The sequence below is a fragment of the Crinia signifera genome, chromosome 4 (assembly GCF_055691185.1).
Source record: "Crinia signifera chromosome 4, ASM5569118v1, whole genome shotgun sequence".
Lineage (NCBI taxonomy): Eukaryota > Metazoa > Chordata > Amphibia > Anura > Myobatrachidae > Crinia > Crinia signifera.
The window spans coordinates 80,997,962-81,024,621 of NC_139220.1; the positions used below are offsets into that span (position 1 = coordinate 80,997,962).

The window sequence follows — 26,660 nt, forward strand, 5'->3', positions numbered from 1 at the left end:
AATGGGCCAATGGACCTGATTTTTCATTGTATACCCACCCTTATGGGTATTTTACATGACAAATGCCCCCCTATTGTTAATGCCACTCCACGATGAACCGCAACCCGAAGCGTGGCGAGCGGTGGCGGTACGCGTCCTCCGACCTTTTATATTGTGGCGAGCCACCGAGCCCGAAGCGTGGCGAGCGCACGCGTAATACCTGTGAAGTAATGCGCGTCCCCTCACGGGGATCGCAGTGCTAGCCACGCTTCAGGCTCGGTAGTTCGCCACACTATATAAAATCAACTCAACGCCGACGTGGATAGTGGGGGTATGAAAAGGTCGGAGGACGCGTACCGCTGCGCTCGCCACGTTTTGGGGGGGCATTTGACCCATCAGGGTTGGGGAAACAATGAAAATTGGGGTCTGGGGGCCATTTAACATTGGGGCCAATGTAAAATCGGGTCTCGGGGACCATTTTACATTGATTCCAAAGTAAAAATCGCGTTGATCGCATCACATGCGATTTGGTTGCATGCGATCAACGCGATTTTGGGGGGTCCCGATGGATATAATTTTTATCGCTGGAGCCGTGCTAGGAAACAAGTACCGAGATGTGTTTGTGCTTTTGTGTCTATGTATTTATATTGTATATACGTATGACAAGTGAAGCCCGCGAGGGGACGCGGATACCTGTGAAGGTATCCGCGTCCCCTCGCTTCGGGCTCGGTGGCTCGCTGCGCTCGCCACACTTTCTATTCTCAACTCCACGCCGACGTGGATAGTGGGGGTATGAAAAGGTCATAGGACGTGTACCGCCGCCCCTCGCGGGCTCGCTGCGCTCGCCACGCTTCGGGTTCACGTTGATCGTGGGGTGGAGTTAACAATTGTGGGGGCCATTTCACACTTCAGGGTGCCTATTTGGCCTCTGTGGGCCATTTAACATTGTTTCCTATGGAAAAATCGGGTCAATTGAGGCATTGAACAGGAAAATCGGGTCAATTGAGACATTTAACATTGTTCCCTATGGGAAATCGCGGTTTTTTACTAACGATGCCCACGATCAAAATCGTGGGCGCCGTTCTAGGTAAAGAGTACCTAAATAACTTATGAAAATCTCGTGTCGACCTATGGACACTAAACCTAATGACCAAATAACTCCCAGACTTAAGGCTGCACTTATCATGGATTTCCGCTCCCATGCTCCTGAAGGTGTAGGGCAGGGCTGGGCAACACCGGCCCTCCAGATGTTAATGAACTACGCATCCCAGGATGCTTTGCATTAGTATTGCTATGTGGCCATGCTGAAACTGATGCAAGGCATGCTGGGATGTGTAGTTCATTAACATCTGGAGGGCCGGTGTTGCCCAGCCCTGGTGTAGGGCATGGGTCTTCAACCTGTGGCCTTCCAGATGTTGTGAAACTACATGTTCCAACATGCATTGCCACATTTTTTCCTATAAGAACATGCCAAAAACCCTCAGGGCATGCTGGGATATGTAGTTCCACATCTGGAGGGCCACAGGTTGAAGACCTGTGGTGTAGGGCTTTGTAGCTTCCTTCATTTGAGCATGCTCATCCCATGCATTTTGGTTGCAGGGCTGCTCGCGCAAACAATCTAATAAGTTCTGATGTTTAGACTGAAGCTATGGGCATCCTAAATAATCGAAATTGCCCTTTAAGGGTTTGAACTTTAGGTTGGCAACAGAGCAAAGCAGAGCAAGTAACTTTGCAAAACCATGTTGCACTGCACATTTGGCAGATTTTAAAAATGCATAGATATTGAGCTTTTGGAAATGGTACAAGCTTAAATGTAAATTGCTGTGTAAAGGCCCATACACACTGGGCGACTTTGCGCTGAAAGCTGCTCAAAACAGGAGGTTTGAGCAGCTTTCAGCTCAAAGCTGCCCAGTGTGTATAGCCCAGTGATGAGCGCTGCTGCGCGCTCCCGCAACATCGCCGGGAAAGCTGATTATACCAGCAGATGAGCGGCTTTCAGGACGGCTTTGCATAGCACTCCGCTATGCAATGCCGTCCTCTCCCCCCCCCCCCCCCTCTCTGTCGGCACCAGGACGGGGGAAGCGATGAATGTGATCATCGCTGTCCATACACACTGGGCATAGTCACCCAGTGTGTATGGACCTTTAAACAAAGCTATCCGGCATCTTTTAGGCAACATGCAAAAGCTGCCAGTATTTTTCACTGCATTAAAAAGTATTTGAATTCTTTGCAGAGCAACATGACTTATCCAGGTGAACCGATACTTGCCCCTGTTTGCTTTTACTCCCAGCTCCAAAACAGGCTGTGTAACTGTTAAATGGTACAATATCAGGCGATTATGTGTCTGCAGCTCTATTCCCGCTCTATACATATTTCTTTAATAATACCAAGAGTAGGGCACCTGGGTAAGGGGAAGTCAAAAATTGTATTCTATCTGACCATTTTCACTGGTCCTATTGAAGTCTATAGCATTCTTCAACAATATACTAATAGTCTTACCACATGTACAGTGCATCCAGGAAGTATTCACAGCGCATCCAGAAAGTATTCACAGCGCTTGTTTTCCCCCCCACACACATTTTGATATTTTACAGCCTTATTTCAATATGGAGAATTAACAGAATGTGGGGGCTCAAAGCAGAGCTGTTTAGCCAAACAGCAGTTTAAAAAAAATAGGGGCTTACTCACAGGCAGTATAAATAACAGTAAAGTGAAACTGCGCTAAATAGGTACTAAAACATCTATATCAATAAATGCATCACATTTAATCAATTAATATACATATACAGACAATGCATATAAATAAACAATAATAAACCGTACAATTTGATGCATTTATTGATATAAATGTTTTAGTACCTATTTAGCGCAGTTTCCCTTTACTGTTTTTTTACAAAATGGAATAAATTCGTATTTTCCCTCAATTCTACACACCATACCCCGTAATAACATGAAAACGTTTTTAGGAGATTTTTGCAATATCTATCTATCCTTTGCTATATAGCTCAAAATTTAGGTCAGGTGCATCCTTTTTCCACTAATCATCCTTGAGGTGTTCCTACTGTCACAAAACAGAGGTTAACAGCGCTCCCCACTGTTGCTATTGCGGCATTCTGTCTCAGCAACTCAGCCGTCCCTGCGGGTCGCATTATGCCAGCATTCCTTACCAGTTCCCTCTATGGACAGCACCACGACACTTTCTGGCCAGCTGTCATCGCAAGAACCAGTCAGGAGACAGTTCCAGTCAGAGGATCACTCCAGCCCATCAGCAAAGTACAGGGTGTATAAAGTCCAGCTCCAGGCACTGGCAGTTGTCAGTGTTTTGTCTAGCAGCCTGAAGAGAGCTCCTGCTATCCTCTGCTTCTTAAGACACAGTGCAGTTTCCAACTACAGCACTTCCTGACTTTCAGCTAACTTGCACTGCTGGCATCCCCATCTTCAAGCTTACCTGCATTGCTGGCATCCAAAGCTTCCAGCGAACCTGCTCTGGTATCCCCAGCTGTTCAGCTAACCTGCTCTGCTGGTATTGCCAACTATCCAGCTAACCTGCACTGCTGGTATCGCCAGCTACCAGTTTTCCAGCTATACAGTTCTGCTGGTATCTCCAGCATTTGAATGATCACCATCTTAGCCATAGACTTCCCCACCTGTCTGTATGAGCAAGTCTTGTATCAAGCCTGCAATCTTCCGTCCCATGATTCCTGACAACAAGCATCTCAACCTTGTCCGTATTCACAATTTACACCAGGTGTAATGCCTACAGCTTAATTGTCCACCTATGGTAAATTCAGTTGATTGAACAGGATTTGGAAAGGCACAAACCTGTCTATAGAAGTTCCCACACTTGACAGTGCATGTCAGCACAAACCAAGCATGAAGTTAAAAGAATTGCATGTAGACCTCTGAGAGTGTCTTGAGGCACAAATCTGAGGAAGGGTACAGAAAAATATCTGCTGCTCTGAAGGTCCCAATGAGCAAAATGGCCTCCATCATCCATATATGGAAGAAGTTCAGAATAAACAGGACTCTTCCTAGAGCTGGCTGGTCATCGAAATTGAGCATTCAGAGGTGAAGTGCCCAAGTCAGGGAGGTGACAAAGATCCTGATGGTCACTCTGTCAGAGCTACAGCATTCCTCTGCGGAGAGAGGAGAATCTTTCAGAAGGACAACCATCTCCGCAGCAATCCACCAATCAGGCCTGTATGATAGAGTAGCCAGACTGAACCATTCCTTAGTAAAAAAGCACATAACAGCCTGCCGGGAGTTTTCCATATCTGGTCTGAGACAAAGATTGAACTCTTTGGCACACCTGACAGGTGTCTTGTTTGGAGGAATCCAGGCACCGCTCATCACCAGCAGGAACTGGGACACTAGTCAGGATAGAGGGAGTGATGAATGCAGCAATGTACAGAGACATCCTGGGTGAAAACTTGCTGTTGACCTCATACTGGGGAGACTGTTTTATCTTTCAGCAGGACAGAGGGCCTTATTCTAGTTCAGTTTTTCTGACAACATCCTTCTTAGATGGACAAAACCATGTGCACTGCAGGTGGGTCAGATGTAACTTGTGCAGAGAGAATTAGATTTGGTGGGGTTTTACTTCAAAGTGAGATCTATATTGCAGTGTAAAAATAAAGCAGTCAGTATTTTTCCTGCACAGAAACAAAATAACTCACCCAAATCTAATTCTCTATGCACATTTTACATCTGCCCCCCTGCAGTGCACATGGTTTTTTCCATCTAAGAAGGGTTTTGTCAGAGTGAACTAGAATAAGGCCCAAAGACCCTAAGCACAAAGCCAAGATATCAAAGGAGTGGCTTTAGGCCATCATAAAATAAGTCTGTTACATAACAAAATGTGAAAAAGTGAAGCGCTGTGGATCAGTGGTAGCCAACTCCAGTCCTTGAGAGCTACCAACAGTTAACGTTTTCTAGAGCACCTGGCTGGGGCACAGGTGCACTCATTACTGACTGACACATTACTATTATCCACAGGTGGAGCTAATTACGTCACTTATTATTCGGTGAGGAGACCTGGAAAATGTTAACTGTTGGTAGCTCTCGAGGACTGGAGTTGGCTATCCCTGGTCTGGATACACTGTATTACTCATTGGTGTGGAATCATAGTGCTGCAGTTCCTGGTTATCTGCTTTCCATACCACAACTGCGTTTTGTTGAGCAGCCTGCTGTTCTGGTTTATGAATTAGTTGGGTTGTATAATGTGTTTATTGAAATAGGTAAAATTATTTGCCATGGTATTTTTGAGTGTCTATTCCATTGCTAATACCCCTTTCAGACAGAAAAAAAGACCCAGGAATTTCCCTGCTCTTGCCGTGTCGACCCGGGTTTTTCTTCTGTCTGAAAGGGTCAACACGGGTCTAAAGTTCCGGGACTTCGACCCAGGTATTTACCTGGGTTTTTCCCGGGTCTGTATTCCAAAAACCCGGGTCGCCGGCTTTCTGAAAGGAAACGACCCGGGTTTTTGGGATTATTACACATTGTTAGGCACTGATTGGCTCTCCTGGTGGGGTGCTGGCTGATTGGTTGTGAGGATAGGCTTCTCTGGCTGGGAGGGCATGGCAATGGAGCTGGCCTCTGAGGTCATTAGGGAGCTGAAAAAAGGATAGCATGGCCCACTGGTAGAAGCAAGAGGTGAGAGCTGCTGGCAGTGAGAGGGCAGGAGGATATCGGCAAACAGATGACTGGGACAGTCAAAGATGCCACAGTGTACTCAAACATTGCAAATATACTGACAGCCATGTGAGGTAACATGTACCTTCCAGTATATAAAAACAACAAAACTTGTTTACAACATATCCTTGTGTCATGCCATGGTTAATGCAATGCAGTGAGCAGTCAACACCCACTTTTGATGACCTCATCTCTGTGTGCCTTTAAAACTGTCCTATTCTTAGGACACAGAGTTTTGCAGGAAAAATCCGGCTTCTGTGTGAAAGGGGTCGACACAGGAAATACCCGGGTTTTTGCTCCTATGTGAAAGGGGGTCAGCCCCTTGCTGCCTAGTTGTACCCGGGTTTTTGTATCCGGGAAATACCTGGGTTTTTGGGATTTTTCTGTCTGAAAGGGGTATAAATAATTATTTGGGGGTTGACCACTGTGCACCAATTGTCATGAGAAATATGCGAAGAATTATGTTGGTCATTATTTTCAGTTCGTAACAATCCTGGTAACTGCTTTTTAATCTAAGCACACTCTACCCCCCCCCCCCCCCCCATATGTGTTTTCTTTTATATGTTTCTTTGTAGGAAATGGTTAACATTACAACTAAAGTAACTTTGTATTTGCTCTGTTTACAGCACCAATGGTGTACTTTATCAGTTCCATCAAAGTCCTAAGAACATCCCATCATGTTTCCTAGTAGGCTACTGGTCAAGATACACACCACACTGGTGGTGTATTAAGGTGCCCATACACGGTGCGATGAACTCTGTGCATTTAGTACTAGATTGCATTGTATCTAGTACAAAAAGCAAAGCAGCGTGTTTTTGTACTAGCTACAGATGGAGCCGGTCCCAGCTTTGCAGGGGATGGCGGAAGAATCGCCAGCCGCCATCTGATCTGCGAAGGGGGACGCGTCCCTTTCCGACAGCGCTTCCCCCGGTTCCCCGCCGTCTTGCCGGCGGTTACCCGGGGTCCCCACCACCTCCCCGCTCTCCCATCTAACCCTGTCCGTCTCCCTGAAGCGGAGTATACAGTAAATTTGTGGCATTGAAACATGTATTTAATTTCCTCCTTCCATTGTGGAATGGTTTACAATTGTCTTTGAAACCTGTTCCAGGCTGATGAGCAGCAACAATTGTTTCTCTTCTCGTGCCTCCTTTTTGAAAGTTTTTGTGCAAACCAAACTCTAAAACACATATTTACACTGATCAGCCGTAACATTTACAGATAAAATTAATAACATTAAAGTAATAACAAATAATTATTTTGTTACAATGGAATTTGTCATGGAGTGACCTATATTAGGCAGCAAGTTAACACCTAGTTCTTGAAGTTGATATGCTAGAAGCGGGAGAGATTGGCAAACGTATGAATCTGAGAGACATTAACAAGGACACAATTGTGTTGGCTAGAAAACTGCAGGGTTTATGGGGATTTCCCTGTATGCAGTGGTTAGTAACTACCAAAGGTAGTCCAAGGAAGCGCAACTGGTGAATCTGCAACAGGGTTGTGGATTCCAAGGGCTCATAGATGCTCTAGGGAAGTGAAGGCTATCTTGTTTGAGTCTGCATAATGGGCCCTACACACATGCCAATGTGTGTAGGGCGACCTAGCTGTGCTACGTCGGGCCGTTCTGCTCAGCACACAGAGCTGACAGCCCACACACAGAGCGAGCTGTCAGCTCTGTGTGCTAAGCAAGCAGACAGCGCCAGTGTTCTCCGGTGGGAGAACCCTGCCGATATTGATGGACACTGTTCATCAATCTCGGCCAGCGACAAAGACGTGCGGGGACGCGCATTGCTGTCGATATAGCCCCCCCCCCCCACACACCGATGTGAGGGCATTTTCTAAGTGACTTTGCCAAACTAAGCAAGATCGCTTAGAAAATGCCTTAATATCGGCATGTGTGTAGGCCGTATATGAGCTACTGTAACACAAATTGCTGATGAACTTAATGCTGCTATAAAAGAACGGTGTCAGAACACACTGCATCTCCGTTTTATACGTATGGGGCTGCATAGCCGGATGCTGGTCAAATTGCCCATGTTGTCCACTGCTTAAAGCTCCTACAATGAGCATGTGGGTTCAGAACTGGACTTAAGCTGGGTACACATATGTACAATTTCCTTTTTCTTGCGACCGTTCGATCGACCGAATACACGTTCGGCCGTCCAAAACATACGACCGTTCTGCGCGTACACATATGTACAATTTTACTTGCGACGTCCGATGTACTCCCGTCCAAACAATCGCAAGAAGAAGTATGAGAGACCCTGTAACCCTTTGCCTGCTGTTTTAACTAATGTGTGTATAATGCCTCACTGCTCAACACTTTAGACGCATCACTTTAAGACATTAATCAATGTTGAAGTTTTAATAGAGTGGGCTGAAAGCTCTTTTCAGGGCACCATAACACACTATTAAAACTTCAACATTGATTAATGTCTTAAAGTGATGCGTCTAAAGTGTTGAGCAGTGAGGCATTATACACACATTAGTTAAAACAGCAGGCAAAGGGTTACAGGGTCTCTCATAATGCAGCATACCACCGTGCTTTGTCAAACTGTCAAGCATATCGATCGAAGGTGCGTACACACTTCACTTTTGTTCCGATATGGAGCCGTCCTGTCGGATAAAATATTAAGCAGCAAAGAACCTTCGACCGACCGACCGTGGACGGCCAAGAGCGTTTTTGGCCGTTTATCGGTCGCACAGCAGCAATTGGGACAGCGTACACACCTATACAATCGAACGGCCGTTTGCCCCCAGATTGGAAGAACGGCCCGACGATTGTATATATGTGTACCCAGCTTTATGGAACAGTGGAAAGAGGTGGCCTGGTCTGGTTAGTCACTCTTTATTTTTTTGTCCAGTGGGGGGTATGTCCTTTACCTGGGCCGCTGGCCATCTCCAGCAGCAGACCCCGTATAAAGCCGAATAGACACTGCAGGTCTAGTCCAAATTTTCTTGCCTGCAGTGTCTATTTGGCCAGGCGATGGTGACAATGTGGGGCCGCACATCACTATCGCCTGCTGTAAATACACTGGGTGATTCAGCCAAACCTTCTAAGCGATTTTGATAATTTAGGCTTAAGGGTAAGAAAGCAATAATCAATGAGCACAATAATCCCCACGTATCAATGTCCCATATGTACCAGATACAACATATATTATCTGTGCTGTTCCTGTAGAATTAATATTTACATTTATAACTGACCTTCAGCTATTCTCATTTAATTAAATGTTCCAAATATTTTCATTTTGAATCTATTGGCCAAAAAATAATCCAATGGAATCTCATGAGGCCCTCCTTGATTTTATTTTCCTAAATCCTACATTGTTTTTTTTTTTTTTCTTCTACAGGTGGAATCCTTTATTTTGGATCAAGAGGATTTAGATAATCCTGTGCTTAAAACTGCATCAGAACTTTTGTTATCAACTGCTGCAGAAGGTGCTGACTTCAGGACTGTTGATCCAGAAACACAGGCACGTCTGGAAGCTTTATTAGAAGCTGCAGGTATGCTGACCTAAAGTATGCAGTTTGTTCAAGTGTATACTATTCTATAGATCACGGGTTCTCCTCTCCGGTCCTTGGGTACCACAAACGGGTTATGGTTTTCTTGAATCGGTCACAGGTGGGAGGAGCTGGCCATACATTAGTTCAACTTTCACCCAAAACTGATATTCTGACACGTTGGTTACATCGGTTTGATTTTAAACATATTTCACAAAAATAGCTGTTCTGGCATTGTCAACTAATTTTCAAAATCTGAGGTAGGGGGTAATCTTTTTGGGGGGGGGGGGGGGGGGGGTAGTAATCTTAAGGTTGATGACAGAGGCGTACAGCTTGGTGTTTTGTTTTGTGTGTGAAATGAGAGTGCCATTACAGCTAATCGGCATTTACCTTTTGTGTTCGCTGCTCTATATATTTCCAGTCAAATTAGAAGCATATCTCCAGCTATTAGTGCAGGTAAACAGTGATGGTGATTTGTATTGAAAGTGTTATGAGAAATATTTTATATGTGAGGTTTTAAGGATTTAATAGTTTTTGTCAGTCATGTATACATTTTATGCAAGGACACACTGCAGTAACCACTACATCAGCGATTACATACTTATAGGTGATCTTTATTTCCTGACATCGATGTAAAATGACCGTTCCATTTTTCTTTGAATAAATATAATATAAAATCCTATGAGTTAACATGACCACACAGGGCCTATTTGGGATATACTTCCCTTTATGTCTGAGTGCCCTCTTGAACTGAATATACTGTAACAAGGTGGATGGATCTGGTTTCAATGCAAAGTATTAAAAAGGAATATATAGTTGTTTAAGAGAATATTACACACTGGAACAGCATAATTTTAAGCAGAACAAAGGTGCTAATTAGTGTGCCTTGCCACATGACAAAGATTGAATTGGGCCTAGTGCTATAATGGCTAACCTTGACACTCCAGCTGTTGTTGAACTACACATCCCAGCATGCCCTGCATCAGTTTTAGCATGGCCAGTTGGTAAAAATGTAGCAGGTCATGCTGGGATGTGTAGTTCAACAACAGCTGGAGTGTCCAGGTTAGCCATCACTGCCGTAGTGTCACAGAATATTCATTTTTGTTTTGCCCCTATTGAGGTAGGGTCTGTGCCTCATTGGAAATAACATAACCTAACTAGATTAAGGTAGTGGAATAGGATTGACAGGCATGTAAGCTAAATGGAGTTTGCTTAAGATTGATCAAGGAATAATTTTAACTACTGAACTGTTCCTGAGAGGAAGTGACCCTCTATACCTCGATTTCTTAGGTCTATAAACCTCCTGTGTGCGTGAAATATGCGGGTAACCTAACCGTTTTATAGTGATGTTTGAAACCTATTGATCTGTGGCCGATCTCTTCCAATGAGGTCAAAATAAAATCTAGGTGTGGGTCAGTCTCTCACTCTCCAATAGTTCTGTTTGTGGCCATGCTCAGACATGTTGTAGATTTCAAAGGAAATTGATATATATCGGATCCAATCCGATCTATACAGTGTGTGTATGTGGGGGGTGCCTTCTGAGGCTGGGGTGCCACAAACCTCTCGTAGGGGGGTGCCTTGGGTTTGTGCTCTAGGACCAATTTATAAATTATTCTTGGTCGGTAATAACCAATACCGTGCTTGTGGCTGCATAAACATAGGACTTGATCTAGAGTGCCTTTTAAATTATTTTAAGTTGTTATCTGTTTACTAATCTGGCACACTTATTTACCAACTCCCGGGAGTTATTTGTTGTGTAGTGGTAGTAGTAGTAGTTTTATGTACTGATTTTACATTGTGTACAGGTGTGTAATTAAGTGATATTGTTCAGTAACTTTACCGGGACCCGCTGAACGTGTTGTGGGCTAAATTGATGTTAAAGGTGCACTGGAGAATGCATCGTAATGATATGTAGTGTACTCTCTACGCTTTTTTAATACTATGGGGTAAGTTTGATTTGCCGCAATGTTTACCCAATAGCTAGTAAGTAAAATAAGACCTTTTTTTTTTCCCCCAGCTCACTGAATAGTATTAGTAACCAATCTTGAACACTACATGATAATAGAATTCAGAGATATTGGTTACATATACCTGCGCAGGTGAATGCTATGCCCCCAAGCCACGTCAAGGCTTCTCTGTATATTGGGGGTCCCTAGCGCTATATCTAGGTGCTGCACCCTGCACCTAGATATAGCGCTAGGGACCCCCAATATACAGAGAAGCCTTGACTTGGCTTGGGGGGCATATCATACACCTGCGCAGGTATATGTAACCAATATCTCTGAATTCTATTATCATGTAGTGTTCAAGATTGGTTACTAATACTATTCAGTGAGCTGGGGGAAAAAATGTCTTGTTTTACTTACTCAGTATTAACCCCTCCCTCATGCACCGGAGTAATATTACTGAACTAATTGAGCATCTACCACTATCTGTATGTATTACCCAATAGCTAGTTGTCAGCCAAGACCTATTGAGTTTAGAGCAGCATGTTAGGGGACATAAACACAGGGCAATCATGTTCTTATCGATGTGTACTAAGCAATCTAGACCACTTATAGGCCCTACACACACAGCGATGTGTGTAGAGCATCCTAGATATGCTAGGTCAGGCACTGCTGCACCACTGTTGCTCAGCACACAGCGCTGACAGTTTACGCTGTTTGTGAGCTGACAACGCCAGTGTTCACCAGAAGAGAACACTTGCGGCCAGCAAGATTGATGGTCACTGCCAGGGACGCGCAGTGCTGTTGCTATAGCCCCCACACACACTGATGTAGGGGCATTTTCTAAGCGACTTTACCAGACTAAGCAAATTTGCTTAGAAAATTCCTTAATATCGGCATGTGTGTAGGCCCCATTACAAAATTGGCAAAAATCTTCACGTTTGTGCCCTTAAGCCTCAGAAGGAGCGCTTATTGTGTGAAAAAAAAACACATTTATTCCAGCATTTACTGCCTTATTCTAGTTCACTCTTTCTGACAAAATCCATATTAGATGGACAAAACCATGTGCACTGCAGGGGGGCAGATGTAAAATGTGCAGAGAGAATTAGATTTGGGTGAGTTGTTTTGTTTCTGTGCAGGGTAAATACTGGCTGCTTTATTTTTACACTGCAATATAGATCTCACTTTGAAGTAAAACCCCACCCAAATCTAATTCTTTCTGCACAAGTAACATCTGCCCCACCTGCAATGCACATGGTTTTGTCCATCTAAGAAGGATTTTGTCAGAGTGAACTAGAATAAGGCCCTCAGTGCTTAATCTATGGGTTAATACATATTATTTGTGTGTTTGCAGTGTAGGGAAAATGCACATTTATACCCTCAGCTTAACCCTTTTGGTGAACACAGCAGGTTATTGAGTCTGCACCTATATGTCTGTAAATGGAGACGTGTTTAAACAAGATAACAAGTTTAGCTGGGAAATGGTACATCATGCCTAGAGGTAGCTTCAATAATTTGGGTCTTTCCTACTTATGAACTAATGTGGAGCAATTCAAGTTTTCTACCATTCCGGTACCCATAAATGTGGAAGACACATTTTGTTCTCACAGCCTCCTGAGGTTTGAGAAGAAATGTGTGCAAATTCCGAGGCCTAACTGCTTTAGAGGTGTCCCTCCTATTATATGCCTTAAAGCTCCATACGTATGGAGCAATATGATTGCTGAGCATTATTGGTTTAAATATTGTTTTTTTCATCCTATGGAATGCCCTTCCATGCACAATAAGACTCTCCGCTAGCCTCCAAACTTTCAAGCGTTCCCTGAAAACTCACCTCTTCAGGCAAGCCTATCATATTTAAGTTCTACACGCATAACCCTCTGAGGCACTTATGTATTATATAGCTTCCCTACTGGACTTGTAACTTGGTGGGACTGCTATGCTATTACGGATGCCTGTCCTTGTGTTTCCCTCCTATATCCCTATAGATTGTAAGCTTGCAGCAGGGCCCTCTAACCCCCAAGTCTGTCAGTTTGTTTTATCACTGTCTACTATTGTAAAGCGCAACGGAATCTGCTGCGCTACATAAGAAACTGTAAATGAATAATAATAAAATTGCTCAGCAATCCTATTGCTCAGTTTCCCATTTTATCAGCTACCAGAGATGGTTGCTGATGAAAAGGAGACTCTGCCGGATGAAGCCGCAGGGGGAAAATAGCTGATCACTGGAAGCCGCTAGTCGCAGGAGCATGATTCAGCGACCATTGCAGGGCTGGTCGCAAGAGCGCACTCCAGACAATTGTCGCCCCGTACTCGCAGGGATATGGTCGCTCAGCGACCATATGCCCGGTGATTCCTTCTAGAATCGCACCCTGTGTACAGGGTTTAACAGAGACCCAATTGACTTGCTGCAGGGCGCCTATTCGTATAGATGCCCAGCAGGCGAGCAAAACAATGTCCGGTTAATGTCAAATGGAATGTAAAGAATTCAGAGGTGGGAACAGTATGATGGTGTAAGTTGTTTGTAAGGGAGCAGCAGCTCTGTGTGGCGGACTACCACAACACTGGCATGTGTATGAAGTATCTGCAATGATGCAGCACTAAACACCACTCTTAAACCCTGCCTGCTATCATTTTTTCCTGTTTCATGTATGGTGATGCTTGTTCCTATTTTGCTTTGTCAGTCTGTACAGACACTTTGCATTAGGTTTTGTATATTTTAGATCCATGACAGATATCCTCACATTAAAAACTATGTCCGCTGTAATTATTGCATACAAACAAAGAGGGATTATCCCCTTTAATGGCAAATGTTTATCGAAGATAATTTTGTCTTGAATTTGGCAACTGAGCAAAATCCTTTTTAGAGATTAATGTCATACTTGAATATCCTCATTCACTAAACCCAAATACAGCAGATATAGGTACAGTACAGGGACCCCTCCATTCAATTGAATTGCTCTATGCGCCCTCTAGTGGCAGCTGCGGGGGAACAAATCCTCCTCAATGGTTTGCTGTTAATGCCCCCATACACTAGTCCGACTTATCTGCAGTACGAGTCGGACCTGACTTCGTTTGCACTACGCCGGGAGTACTGACATTTTTACATGTGACATATCACAGGCGATTTATCACGTGTAAAAGGACTCCCGTGGTGCTGCTGGAGGAGTTCGAGGGAAATTGGATGCAATAAACAAAAAGCACCCACTATGTGCACCTGACGGCCACACATCCGATATATACTATGCGCAGAAGCTTCAATCTCCCGAACTGATGTGCTCGGGCTGCGCATTAGATGGGATGTAAAACACATGCAATTTTTTGAGATTTCACTCAATTTTTCGGGTCCAACCATTGAAATCGGGTGATATTAGCCAATATCGCATTTAGATCTGCCATAATAGATGCCTGCATATTTCAGCCCTGCGGGTGCTGGAGGTAGTGCGTCACCTCCTACTCTGTTTTAATGGAGTACTCTAACTGAGTAGCCATAACTGAGTTAAATTAATGAGTTGGTTCGGAGCTTGGGACTATTAACGTGGAATGTAAAGGCATGGAATAAATTATGGTATTTCATCCTCAAACGTCGGGATGAGTATTTTGGGGTATTTAAGCACTACATTTCTAAACACAACACATAACCACTCTTAAAGTATGCGAGATGTCTCTTAAAGTAGCGTTTTATTCTTCTCGGATATAAACAATTTAATTAATAATGGAACGTTGCAGGGTTTACAACACAAACTAATTATATAGTGCAATTTTATGTTTTTACAAATCTTAAAGGAATTGGGAAGTTGTCCACTGCTGATGGAAAAGCCTTTGCAGACCCTGAAGTACTTCGAAGACTGACCTCTTCTGTTAGTTGTGCTTTGGATGAAGCCGCTGCTGCGCTGACACGGATGAGAGCAGACAACAATTTCCATACAGGACAGGTAGACAAGTATGTATACAATTTCATATACTTCTACAATATTGTCATCTCTTTCTAATGTATGATTGAAATTTTTGCACTATTTTTGATTTCTCTGGTTTAATGCAAATTTGGCTGCTTTTGGGGAGGTTATTTCTGGCAATTAAAGGCCAACGGAGAAATATAATCGCGTCCGAGTTTTCCAGAGGTCTGGGACACTGGCCGATCAGGGACATTTTTTTTTTTTAAAGAAATCCGAGCTCAGCCAGCATCCCCTTTTTCAGGCATTTTTGGATGCTATTACATTTCCCAGCAGATCTTACTTGGAGTTACTTAGGTGTGTGTTTTGTGTAACAGTTGTGTTGACTACATTTATTATTTTGAATATGGAAATCCGAAAGTAAAAAAAAAAACAACTCTAAATTTGTTTCAGTCGGAGCTTGGCCGAAGCTTGTTCAGATGGTGATGTAAATGCCGTCCGTAAGCTGCTTAACGAAGGTAGAAGTGTAAATGAGTACACAGAAGAAGGAGAAAGTCTTCTTTACTTGGCTTGTTCAGCTGGATATTATGAATTGGCACAAGTAAGTCATAAAAATTACAATACCCTAATTTTAGCTCAGATTATCGGCTTTTCTCTATTACTTGCCCTATATTTTTGTTTTCTGTTCTGTTTATATTTAACGTGCCGGTTTTAGGTTTGTCTGGCTCCTACACTTTCACCCTGGCTCCTATATTTTAAAGACATTTGTCGAGCCCTGGTCTAATCCATCCTGATAAAGTGCCAGAGTCTCTGAAATGGAATTTTCTGGTTGACAAGTAAAATGAAGAGAAAAAATAAGGTTGACATGATTTTTTTTTTTTTTTCTTTAAACCGTCTTGTTCTTCCTTCACCATCCATGTCAGCATAGAGGGAGAGTATAATAGTGTGCTGAGCATAGCGAGGCACGAGAGAAGCATGGAGAGCGAAGCTTTGAACGAATTAGAGGAACATGTGGACATTGGCATGTGAAACACAATCCGAGATAACGCTGGATATCCACATTAAATTAATTATCCCACTGGGACCAATTAGCTGTGGTAACTTACAGCTACTAGCTGACTTGTCCTGCGCTGCAGAACCTATGTGGTACAATATAAATATAATAATAATCATTCCCCTCTGTTACCTCCACTTCTCTACATGTCACGCATTCTGCAGGTAACGCATACTCTTGTTGGAAGCCACATGGAATAGAACACAGCATCTATTCCCTTTTTGTTCATATGTAATGCATCAGGATATTGGTTTTTGTTTTAAGGCTGTCGGCATCAAATCTACTCCAGACTTCTGTGTTAGAAATCGAAAAACTTTCTTATGTAAGTCCCATTCTCCTGGATGGGTTTGAGATGAGCCCAGCTGTGTGCGATAGCTTTTCTAGCTGCGCCTTGGAATGGTTTGATTTTTGGGATGTGGTTTAAAGTTTGTGGTCATTAAAAAGTCACGTTGACATTGAGAGGGACGTGACATCCAGGGATACACAATCTCTCTTGTGGATTTTAGTAAAGCCTTATAATTGATGTTGGTCATATTATCCTTCATTTATCAAGGACCGTGATATAATTCGACACTCTACATTCAGATTGTTTATTGCTTCATAGAAGTCCTAGTCCCATTGGCAGTTTTAATCTTATTTTGAACTGGGGAAACTACATTTCTATGTCCTACAATTTTCAAAAGAAGTATGAGGTAGTTCTGGTGATGTAATCCAACTCCAGCTGACATGCTGTGTGAGAGGGAATTCTTAGGTGGTGATTTATTCTGCACTCATACAAATATGTAACTGCCTGGATGTCAGCACAGTGTTCATGCTGACTGATTAGGTATTGGTAACCGTTACACTCACTGCAGAGGACTAGCTAAGGAGCACACGAAGCAACAGCGAATTACCCTATAGCATGGCCAGAAATTAACCCATCTTCATATTCTACATCATGTGTCCTGAATAAATGATAGATTTTGTAACATTGACCTATGAGTTCCCCAGTAGTTATAATGGCAGAGTGAAAACAGTGTTTTGTGCTGTGTTTTAGCATCCTTTTTCATATGTGTTAAAATCTGCATTACTTTTTGTTCCGGTTGATACATGTACAGAGACTAGATACAGTCAAATGGTCGACATGAAAAAAGGTGGATACATGAAACGGTCGACATGAGTTTTTTTTCACAATTTTGTATTCCGTTTTTGGATTTCATATTTACCTTCCACGTGGACTAAAATTGAGACTGATAAAGTGTGTTGAGCAAAGCGAGGCACCAGGCAATAAGCATTGCAAGTGTACGTGGTAAACTATTGGGGGTCCAAGTTGACAGGTGTCTACATTGGCCCCAAACATGTGAGACTCATGTTGACCTTTTCTTGTGTTTACCTTTTTCATGTTGACCTATTGACGGTCCATCTAGTAATCCACACCTGTTACTTTTTTTAGTCGTTTATATGTATTCTGTCTTTTTTTTGGTGCAAATATTTTGTATTCATTGTTTCTGTGAAAAGGTTAATTGGTCAGTAACATAACTTGTCTCCATGTAAGGGCTCCTTCCCTATTTATAAAGCCGCAAATGTACAGTAACTGCCATAAAAGCCTATTTGCCTACACCTGATATTGCTAAGCACCTTACAAACTATTCATTGTGTGTCTGTAAATAGTTGGCTTTTAATCATTCAATAGTTGGACAATTAAAATGTTTAGGAAAACTGATAATGTTTTACCTAATAAAACATTGAATAATGCGTATACCCTGCAGCATGATTACAGCCTCTGCACAAAATGTAGGCGGAATTGATCTGTGATGACAAAATGGCACATGCAGTGGTAATTTTTGAATCCTGGGTGCCTAGGCGCACAGTTTTGAAACTGGTTGTTTAATAATAATAATTATTATTATTTTATTTTTTACATACTGCTAAGATGCAATAGTGTTTTTTCTATTGTACAATCAGGTACTTTAATTTGTTGGTAAATTTGTGCCTGAAATCTCAACCGATTACTTTACGCAGTATTTCTCCTCTTACGGGTCAGCATTTAGGCCCTTATTCAAATCTGATCACAGTACAAATTTGTTCTCAAAATGGGCAAAACCATGTGCACTACAGGTGGGGCAGATATAACATGTGCAGAGAGTTCCATTTGGATGGAGTATGCTCAAACTGAAATCTAAATTGCCATGTAAAAATAATGCAGGCAGTATTTACCCTGCACAGAAACAAAATAACTCCCTCAAATCTAACTCTCTGCACATGTTACATCTGCCCCACCTGCAGTGCACATGGTTTTGCTCATTTTGAGAACAAATTTGTACTGCGATCAGATCTAAATAAGGACCTTAGTCCAGAAAGTTAGAATATATATCTCATACATTGGTTATGCATTGATGTATGATGGGGCATATTAAAAATAAAAACTGTGTTTCTGGGCTTAGTCGCAAATACCTTTTTTGTTTAGAATTGAATACGTGGCAAAAATAACCCTTAACACTATTTTGTGATATTTGTATGTATTTTATTGGTACATTCACAAGTAAATGACGCAGTTCTTCTATTTTACACATTGTTCATGCTAACGGTTTAGCTTGATGATCATTCTAGTTTGCAAATGTGTCGTAGAGTATAAATGTTGCAACCCTCACTCGATTATTTTTCATTCTGCTTTCCTATCGTGTTTGAATTAATAAACAAAAAAGTGACTTATTTTTTTAAAGAAATTGTATGATCATCGTACAGGTTTTGCTCGCTATGCATGCAAGTGTTGAAGATCGAGGAAATAAAGGTGACATCACGCCTCTAATGGCAGCAGCTAGTGGTGGATTTGTGGACATTGTGAAGCTTCTCTTAATTCATTCTGCTGATGTCAATGCTCAGTCTTCGACTGGTATGTAACATATTGCTTCAAATTTTATAGTCTGTTTCTAAGAACAGAATATTTTTTTAAAGTCCCTTTTTGTTCCTGACTCCTACGCTTTTCTTTCTAGGAAACACTGCCCTCACCTATGCCTGCGCTGCTGGATTTGTAGATGTGGTTAAAGTCTTGCTGAAAGAAGGTGCCAACATAGAGGATCACAATGAAAATGGACACACGCCATTAATGGAAGCCGCTAGTGCTGGTCATGTTGAGGTGGCACGGATTTTATTGGAAAATGGGGCAGGCATTAATACTCATTCAAATGAGTTTAAAGAAAGTGCGCTTACATTGGCCTGCTACAAAGGTTTGTAAAATGTTATGAGCTGCTCTTGTCCTATATTTTATTTGTAGTTGCTCCCGAATGGGAATGACTTTATTTCTATATTCATAATGTTTCCAATGAGAATGGGGACACCTACCTTGAAAGCAGTATACTGACATGCTAATGTCATTTAAAGCCTTTTCAGTGTCTGCTTTAGACTTTTTTTTTTTTTTTTTTTTAAGGGGCATTTTAAAGTATTCAATCCCGGGTGAATTTGCGCCAGGTGAAAAATCTGCAATTTAACCGAATTCGACTCTCCCTGTTCAATTCCAGTCTTGATATTTGCCTGGATGAAAAATCAATCATAGGCAAAAAACACCTGGATTGAAGAAATTGCGGCAAATTCACACATCTTGTCGAAATCACGGCAGTTTTCGCACATCCAGAATCTAAAAATAAAATAAAAAATTAACCAGCATCGGTCAAAATGGACTCAAAACATGCAAAACTGTCTGTGATTGAATACAAATCGGCACATTATTGCTGATTTTTAGCCTGGCCGGGATTCAATACCCCCTAAATCATTTACAATGGCAATATTGCAGCTTTAAAATCCTTTAATAACGCCTTGCCGAACTACCTGCTGACCTACAGAATCAAGCAGACTGTACAGTGTGTGTACTCCATTTTGAAGGCAATAGAGTACAGGTTGAGTATACCTTATCCAAAATGCTCAGGATCACAACCATTTTGGATACTTACCTGGTGCCCCGATGATCCCCTGACATTCACGGTTTTCCCTGGCATCCATGTCATTGGCGCGCCTGCGCAATGCATCCCTGGGACCGGGGATGCCGCTGAAGAGGATTCCAATGGACATCGGGGGACGAGGCAAGTATGAAAAAGAGGCGGGGGAAAAACAAAAACAAAAAAATATTCTGAAAAACCAGTGTTCGGAATATTTCAGTTTTTGGAATACATGGATAAGGGAGACTCAACCTGTACTTTGATTCAGTTATCCAGATCATGTGTCAAGACATAAAGGTCAAGTGATATGAATTATTGTCTCAGTTAATTTACTAGTTTGCTGTACATTGTTCTTTTCATAAGAGACAATCCATCCACCAGGTGCCCCAATATGATCTTCAGAAGATCATTTGAATGGTCCCACAGATATTAGGAATACAAGGGCTTAGGCCTGGAGCAGTTTAGCAATGCAGCAGGCTTGACCTCATACACACCCTCTCTAGTAATTACTATAAATGTTTTTATTGTTGTATGTGACTTTGGATAAAGGTGTACATTTCTCTTAATCCTTTTCTTATTTCAAATATATAGGCCATCTAGAGATGGTTAGATTCTTGCTGGAAGCAGGAGCTGACCAAGAACATAAAACTGATGAGATGCATACAGCTTTAATGGAGGCCTGCATGGTAAGGGTATATAATATTAACATTGTGTCAGATGTGGTATATAATATTAACAGATGTGTCCTCATACACCTAGTGTCCAAGAGCAGTAGTGCACAGTATATTTCTTACAATTTTTAATGTAATACACATTGCAGTTTTGGCGAAAGGGTCATTCCATGTTATTCAGTTATGACACAGGCTCTCAATTTTATGATACTACCACATAGCTATTAACCCATATATAATTCTTCTCTATAGGGATGGCCATCGACTATCGATGTTCCCAAAACATCGATGGTTGGGGCCTAGTGCTCAGTGTTTTGGGCCTCGATAGTGGATGGTCGAATAGTTATATGCCATCGATGGATGGCTTACGATGGTAAAAGTTGGGGGCGCACTGCGTGCGCAGGGTCATTGCTTCCAGCGTCGTCGCTGCGGGCGGCCCGCCCCGCTGGGAGGTGCGTGCATGCGCAAAAGAAACTTAAACTGGATTGATGGCTAAAGCTTCTTCTGCGCATGCGCACTGATCCCGGCCGGGCAGGCTGCCCGCAGCGACCCGTCCCGTTGCTCTGCACATGCACGGCTAAGCGATGGCAGGATCCATCGATTGGTGTGAGGTAGAATGGTTTATAGCCATCGATGGTTCCTGCTCTAGAAGCCATCGATGGGGGATGTGCCGATGGCCATCCCTACTTCTCTATGCCTTTTAAAGTTTGAGATGTAGGGTTTCAAAGTTTTTAAAAATTGCTTAGAAATGCCACTTTTCTTTGTGAGGTTTATGTGGGGAAAAATACGATCTGTCATTCAATACATGGAGATTCCAGGAAACTCAATGTTATCTGATTCTGAGAGTCATTATACACTAAATATTTTTTGGGTGCCAAAAAAAGTAGGTTCAATAAGCTTGATCAACCTAAGGCAGGGTAATGATAAACCTTTAAGGTTTAGTTTAAACAGAAAACTATAATTTGTAATGCTATAAAAGAAAAATACTGGGGGTTTGATTGCCTGTATGCGCATATTAATGTTTAGATAGAATTTTTTTTTTTTTTTTTTTTATGAAAATTTCCGTTATGTAAAATTCTACCAGCCAGGGGAGTATTTTAAGTTGTAGAATTTATTTTATTTACAGTTTCTTATATAGTGCAGCAGTTTCTGTTGCATTTTATAATTGTAGACCGTGATAGAACAAACTGGGTAAACAGAGACTTGAAGGTAGGAGGGCCATGCTGCAAGCTTACAATCTAAAGGGACATAGGAGGGAATCACAAGGACAGGCACCATTAATACTGTAGCTTAGCAGTCCCACCAAGGGAAGCTGTATAATGCATAACTTACTCTTAGGGTTATGTGTGCGGTACCTAAATTTGATAGCCTTGCCTGAATATGTGAGTTTTCAGGGAATGCTTGAAAGTGTGCGGGCTAGTGGGTTAGTCGTATTGTGTGTGTGTGTGTGTGTGTGTGTGTAAGAGCATTCCATAGGGTGTGGGCAGCTCAATGAAAGTCCTGCGTGAAAAATCCAGCATCAGAAAAAACGGCTTCAATCAGCGGAATCCCAGCGAATTCATCGTTTTGATGAATTTGCGGCTGTTTTCGCCCCCATTGAAATGCTATGGGTAATAATGTACTTAGAAAGGGGAGACAATGCTTATGATTGAATACTGAAAGGCCAATCTTTGGGTTTTTTTTCCCCTTAATGTGCAAATGAAACCCTTTCATTATATGTATAGTTATGCTGTAAAAGGCTTAATACTAGCTATCTATACCCAAACAAAACTAAGAGTTGTGTCTGTACGTAGACATTGTTTTAAAAAAATATACTTCGAGAGACTGTTAGGAACTGTTCTGGCATTTCGTAAAAAACTACTGGTTTGAATTTGGATCACTTTTTCACAATTGCATAACTTAGTGACCTAGAAAAGAATTGGTGGTATGCATTAGCTTGCTGTGACACAGGAAGAGGAGTATAAAGGAAAAAAACAGACGTTCTGCTGAGCAATGACAGACATCCAAGCGAAGCCCTAGGAATACACTAGCTGTTACTGCAGCAGGTGTTAAACAAGTGCCTAATATAATGTACACATTTTTATTGGGGGTTTTATTGAAACTACCAATGTTTTACTAACATTTTGAGACCATGCCTGGACATTTTTTTTTTTTTTTTTTTTTTGATGGAAACAAGCTTTCAGTACTAAAATGTGCATGTTCTTTTTCATAGAATTTTAAATTGTTATCCTTGGAATTATGGGGCAGATTTATTTAAGGCTGACGACGTGATAACACACCATCCAATCATCTATCTTTCAAGTCACAGGCTGACAGTTATGGGCCAACTGGCTGGTGCATTATCACCAGACTTAATACATCCGCCTCCCATGTTCCATGAGGATTACAAAAAATATTGTATATTTGAGATGCTTTGATTATGAATGGCCTAGTATAAATATTGCTTATTAACCATTCTGCATATTCTTGATAGGACGGACATGTTGCGGTAGCACGGTTACTTCTTGATAGCGGGGCGCAGGTGAATATGCCTGCGGACTCTTTTGAGTCTCCTCTGACATTAGCTGCATGTGGCGGACATGTCGAACTTGCAGCTCTTCTCATTGAAAGAGGCGCGAATCTAGAAGAAGTAAATGATGAAGGCTATACCCCGTTGATGGAAGCAGCACGGGAGGGACATGAGGAAATAGTGGCTCTTCTTTTAGCACAAGGTAAGAGCATTCTGCCTTTTTAGTTGCAATGGTACAATTTACCATGATATTTATTATCAATATATCTTTTTTGTCTATGAAAAGGCTAATGGGCTCTATTTTTGGGGAGTTTGGCATCTATACATGAATTGCCTATAAATCGTGACATTTGTTCTAGCATCCTTGTGTATGCTACCACTTCATATATATACCCTCATATCCTTCATTTACTATGTGCTGAAAAGTATTAGGACGTGGAAGTGGTTGCATCTTAAACTCTCATACTTCTATCAAGCAAACTTGGTGAAGAGGATCATATTCCCAAGAATCCTTTACCCCAGTCTTCATGTTTTATAGTCTAGACGAGTTACTATTGAGATTGGTAGGAAAATGCACACTTCTATTTAAAATGGTAGGAGATCCTGGATTGGTCTTGCACAGCTTTAGCTGATTAGATCCAATGTTGGTATTAATTTGCATAATAGTGCTTAAAGTCAAACTGCTAATCTTCACTATTTGAGAGATGTACATAGATCTGTTTAAACGAATATTTTAATAACTGTACCTAGCCCTATGTATAGTGTGTGTGTGTGTGTGTGTGTGTGTGTTTGTGTGTGTGTTTTTGTCATTAACTATCATTTAACCAATGTTATTTGTAGGTGCTAACATAAATGCTCAGACTGAAGAGACCCAGGAGACTGCTCTGACCCTGGCATGCTGTGGAGGTTTTGCAGAGGTCTCGGACTTCCTTGTAAAATCCGGAGCAGATATAGAACTTGGTTGCTCTACGCCACTAATGGAAGCTGCTCAAGAAGGACACCTGGAACTCGTGAAATATCTGTTGGCAGCAGGTAAGAGTTTGACCCGTTTTGATTTTGTTTAACCCTTTGAGTGTCATCCTCTCTGTGAGAGAAATGCACACTATCTGCTAAAAGTCCAGCGTTGCTCACATTTGTTATATAAATTCAAAATAAAATGTATAAAAAAAAGATATTTCCTATATAAGGTAAACGTAATAGGTCAGTATGATGAATACATTTGGCAATTTTTACACCTTTTTTGGCACTTAAATGGTTAATGACCTCTAAAATTAGGATTTTGCATTTCAAGTTCCTTGTTTTATTTGTGATTTTACTTTGTTTTTCCCCAAATGTGCTGTCGGACGCATAAAAATGTTACATGGGAAGGAATAAGATGAACACTTTCATAACGCACTGGATTTTAGGTCTCTTATGAAAATAGGAAAATTCTGTTACTATGGCACTATTAATTTTAATCGTTAACTCAAGCCCCGTACACAATAGGTGGGATAAGGTCACTAGGTCGATGAGGCTGCAGGTCAACACAAGCGTTAAGTTGAAATTAGTTTTTTTTTTTTTTTTTAGCAGATGTGCCGACAGGTGGCATTTCATGCACTACCAGCCACTAGGTTGTGGTGGGAGAATAAAATAGTGTGCCAAGCGCAGCACACTACAAACAAAGCCAGCGATGACTTGCCATTGCTGGCCTTTCGCAAGGTGATTGACATCCGGCGGCCATTGTCGGCGGCATGCCGGTGTTTTCCAGGAGTGTCGGGATGCAGTTTTAAGTATTGCTCAACACGTTTCTGTGTAGCATACGCCACCTTCAGGAGCTTAATGGTTTGTGGGTCTCTGAGGCCTTCTATATATACCCCCTTGATTGGGCTAATGGCCTCTAGCTGTGTGTAGTCAGTAGTTTTTTTTTGTACGTTTTTGCATTTGTACTCATTGAGGGACGTTACACACCTCTTGTGGACAGCAGCTGAGCGCCCCATGACCCATCTGTTTGTATTTATTGAACATTGGTGCCTTTAGGTGTAGCAGGACATCTTTTTGGTGCCAGAGTGAGTCCACCTATCAGTGTATCTCAGTTAATGCTTCATTTAAAAAAATATTTTCACTGGACTCTATATTCTTCTGTTGAAAATGGAACAAAGAAAAAAACAGCAGCATTCAGACTCCTATGTTCTTAGGGTATATAGCCTACACAACAAAGGATTTTTTTTATGTAAATTGTTTTTTTCACATTACACCAGGATTTTATGCGTCTATTTTTATTTATATTGTGAAGAAATTATTTGTATTTATTTTTCATTTAAGGAGCAAATGTACATGCTACAACTGCTACAGGAGACACTGCTTTGACATATGCGTGTGAAAATGGTCACACAGATGTAGCTGAAGTGTTGCTGCAGGCAGGTGCTGATCTGGTAAGGGTGTTTTGTAATTTTACTTAATAAAAAAAAAAAAAGCAAACAAAGTACAAATATATAGATAAATCCACACTAAGCAAAGATTCACTCACGTGCCCTTTTATTCCTATGATGCATGCGTATTCCTCATGGCAGTGCAGTTTTCAGGTCTTCCCTGAAAGTGTAAATGATTTTAAGCCCCATACACACTAGACGACATAATTTATGAACCATATTATCAACTGTTTCCCTCATTAACAATATCGTTAAATGAGGTCCCCGCTCCGTACACGCAGTAATTGACAATATAGACAAAATTGAGCTGCATGTACATATGATGGAGGACATCGTTAACAACCCGCGGAAACACAGATCGTTAACTAGATTAAGCGCACACACTGGACAATATTACAAATTACATCGCTAAGAAGGGCCAAAAGAAGCAATATTGTTTTGTAATATCGCTTGGTGTGTATGGGGCATCATAGTGGTAATTGTTCCTTTTGGTTGCTTAAGTGCATAAGGCTCCAAGGTTGGCAATTATGCAGCTTTCATATTGCCAAAAGAAACATTGGTTATATCGTCAATAGCAACTGCTGTTCTCTGGCAGACCCTTTTGCAAATTACACCAACCCCAGCAATTAAGAGTTTAGCCACCGTATTATTGGTCGTGGTTTATAAAAGGTGCTTGTGTCAAGAAATAACGCAGTCTTCTCAAAGGGCAAAACAAGCACAAGACATGCAAGCAATTATTCAGGCGATACCATGTCAGCCCACAGTATTGGGTATAGTATATCCGTTTCCAGTTTTTGGCATATTTAGTGCTAGATTGTTTTATTTTTATTTTTTTTATCACCCTACTGTGGCAATCAGAATATGCAAATATAATTTATTGGAATAGGGTACTGTATGTGTGTATTGTATTTTAATCACATTTCTCTTTGTGGTGTCTTGCAGGAGCATGAATCAGAAGGTGGTAGGACGCCCCTAATGAAAGCTGCACGAGCTGGTCACCTCTGCACTATTCAGTTTCTTATTCGAAAAGGTAAATTGTTACTACAAATAGAATGGATATATATATATAGAAAGATATGATTTTTTTACATGCCATT

At 41.7% G+C, this 26,660-nt stretch overlaps 1 protein-coding gene across 2 annotated transcripts in view; it reads left to right on the forward strand.

Moving 5' to 3' along the window:
- ANKHD1 (ankyrin repeat and KH domain containing 1) overlaps positions 1–26,660 on the forward strand; it is a 95,629-nt gene that overhangs the window by 9,490 nt on the left and 59,479 nt on the right. For both annotated transcript variants that reach the window (XM_083181898.1, XM_083181899.1), the window contains exons 2-11: positions 9,024–9,177; positions 14,904–15,060; positions 15,464–15,611; positions 18,789–18,936; positions 19,037–19,270; positions 20,567–20,661; positions 23,120–23,357; positions 23,996–24,187; positions 25,457–25,566; positions 26,506–26,593. In XM_083181898.1, coding sequence (XP_083038024.1) covers positions 9,024–9,177; positions 14,904–15,060; positions 15,464–15,611; positions 18,789–18,936; positions 19,037–19,270; positions 20,567–20,661; positions 23,120–23,357; positions 23,996–24,187; positions 25,457–25,566; positions 26,506–26,593 — 1,564 coding nt within the window. The remainder of the gene's footprint in view (positions 1–9,023; positions 9,178–14,903; positions 15,061–15,463; positions 15,612–18,788; positions 18,937–19,036; positions 19,271–20,566; positions 20,662–23,119; positions 23,358–23,995; positions 24,188–25,456; positions 25,567–26,505; positions 26,594–26,660) is intronic.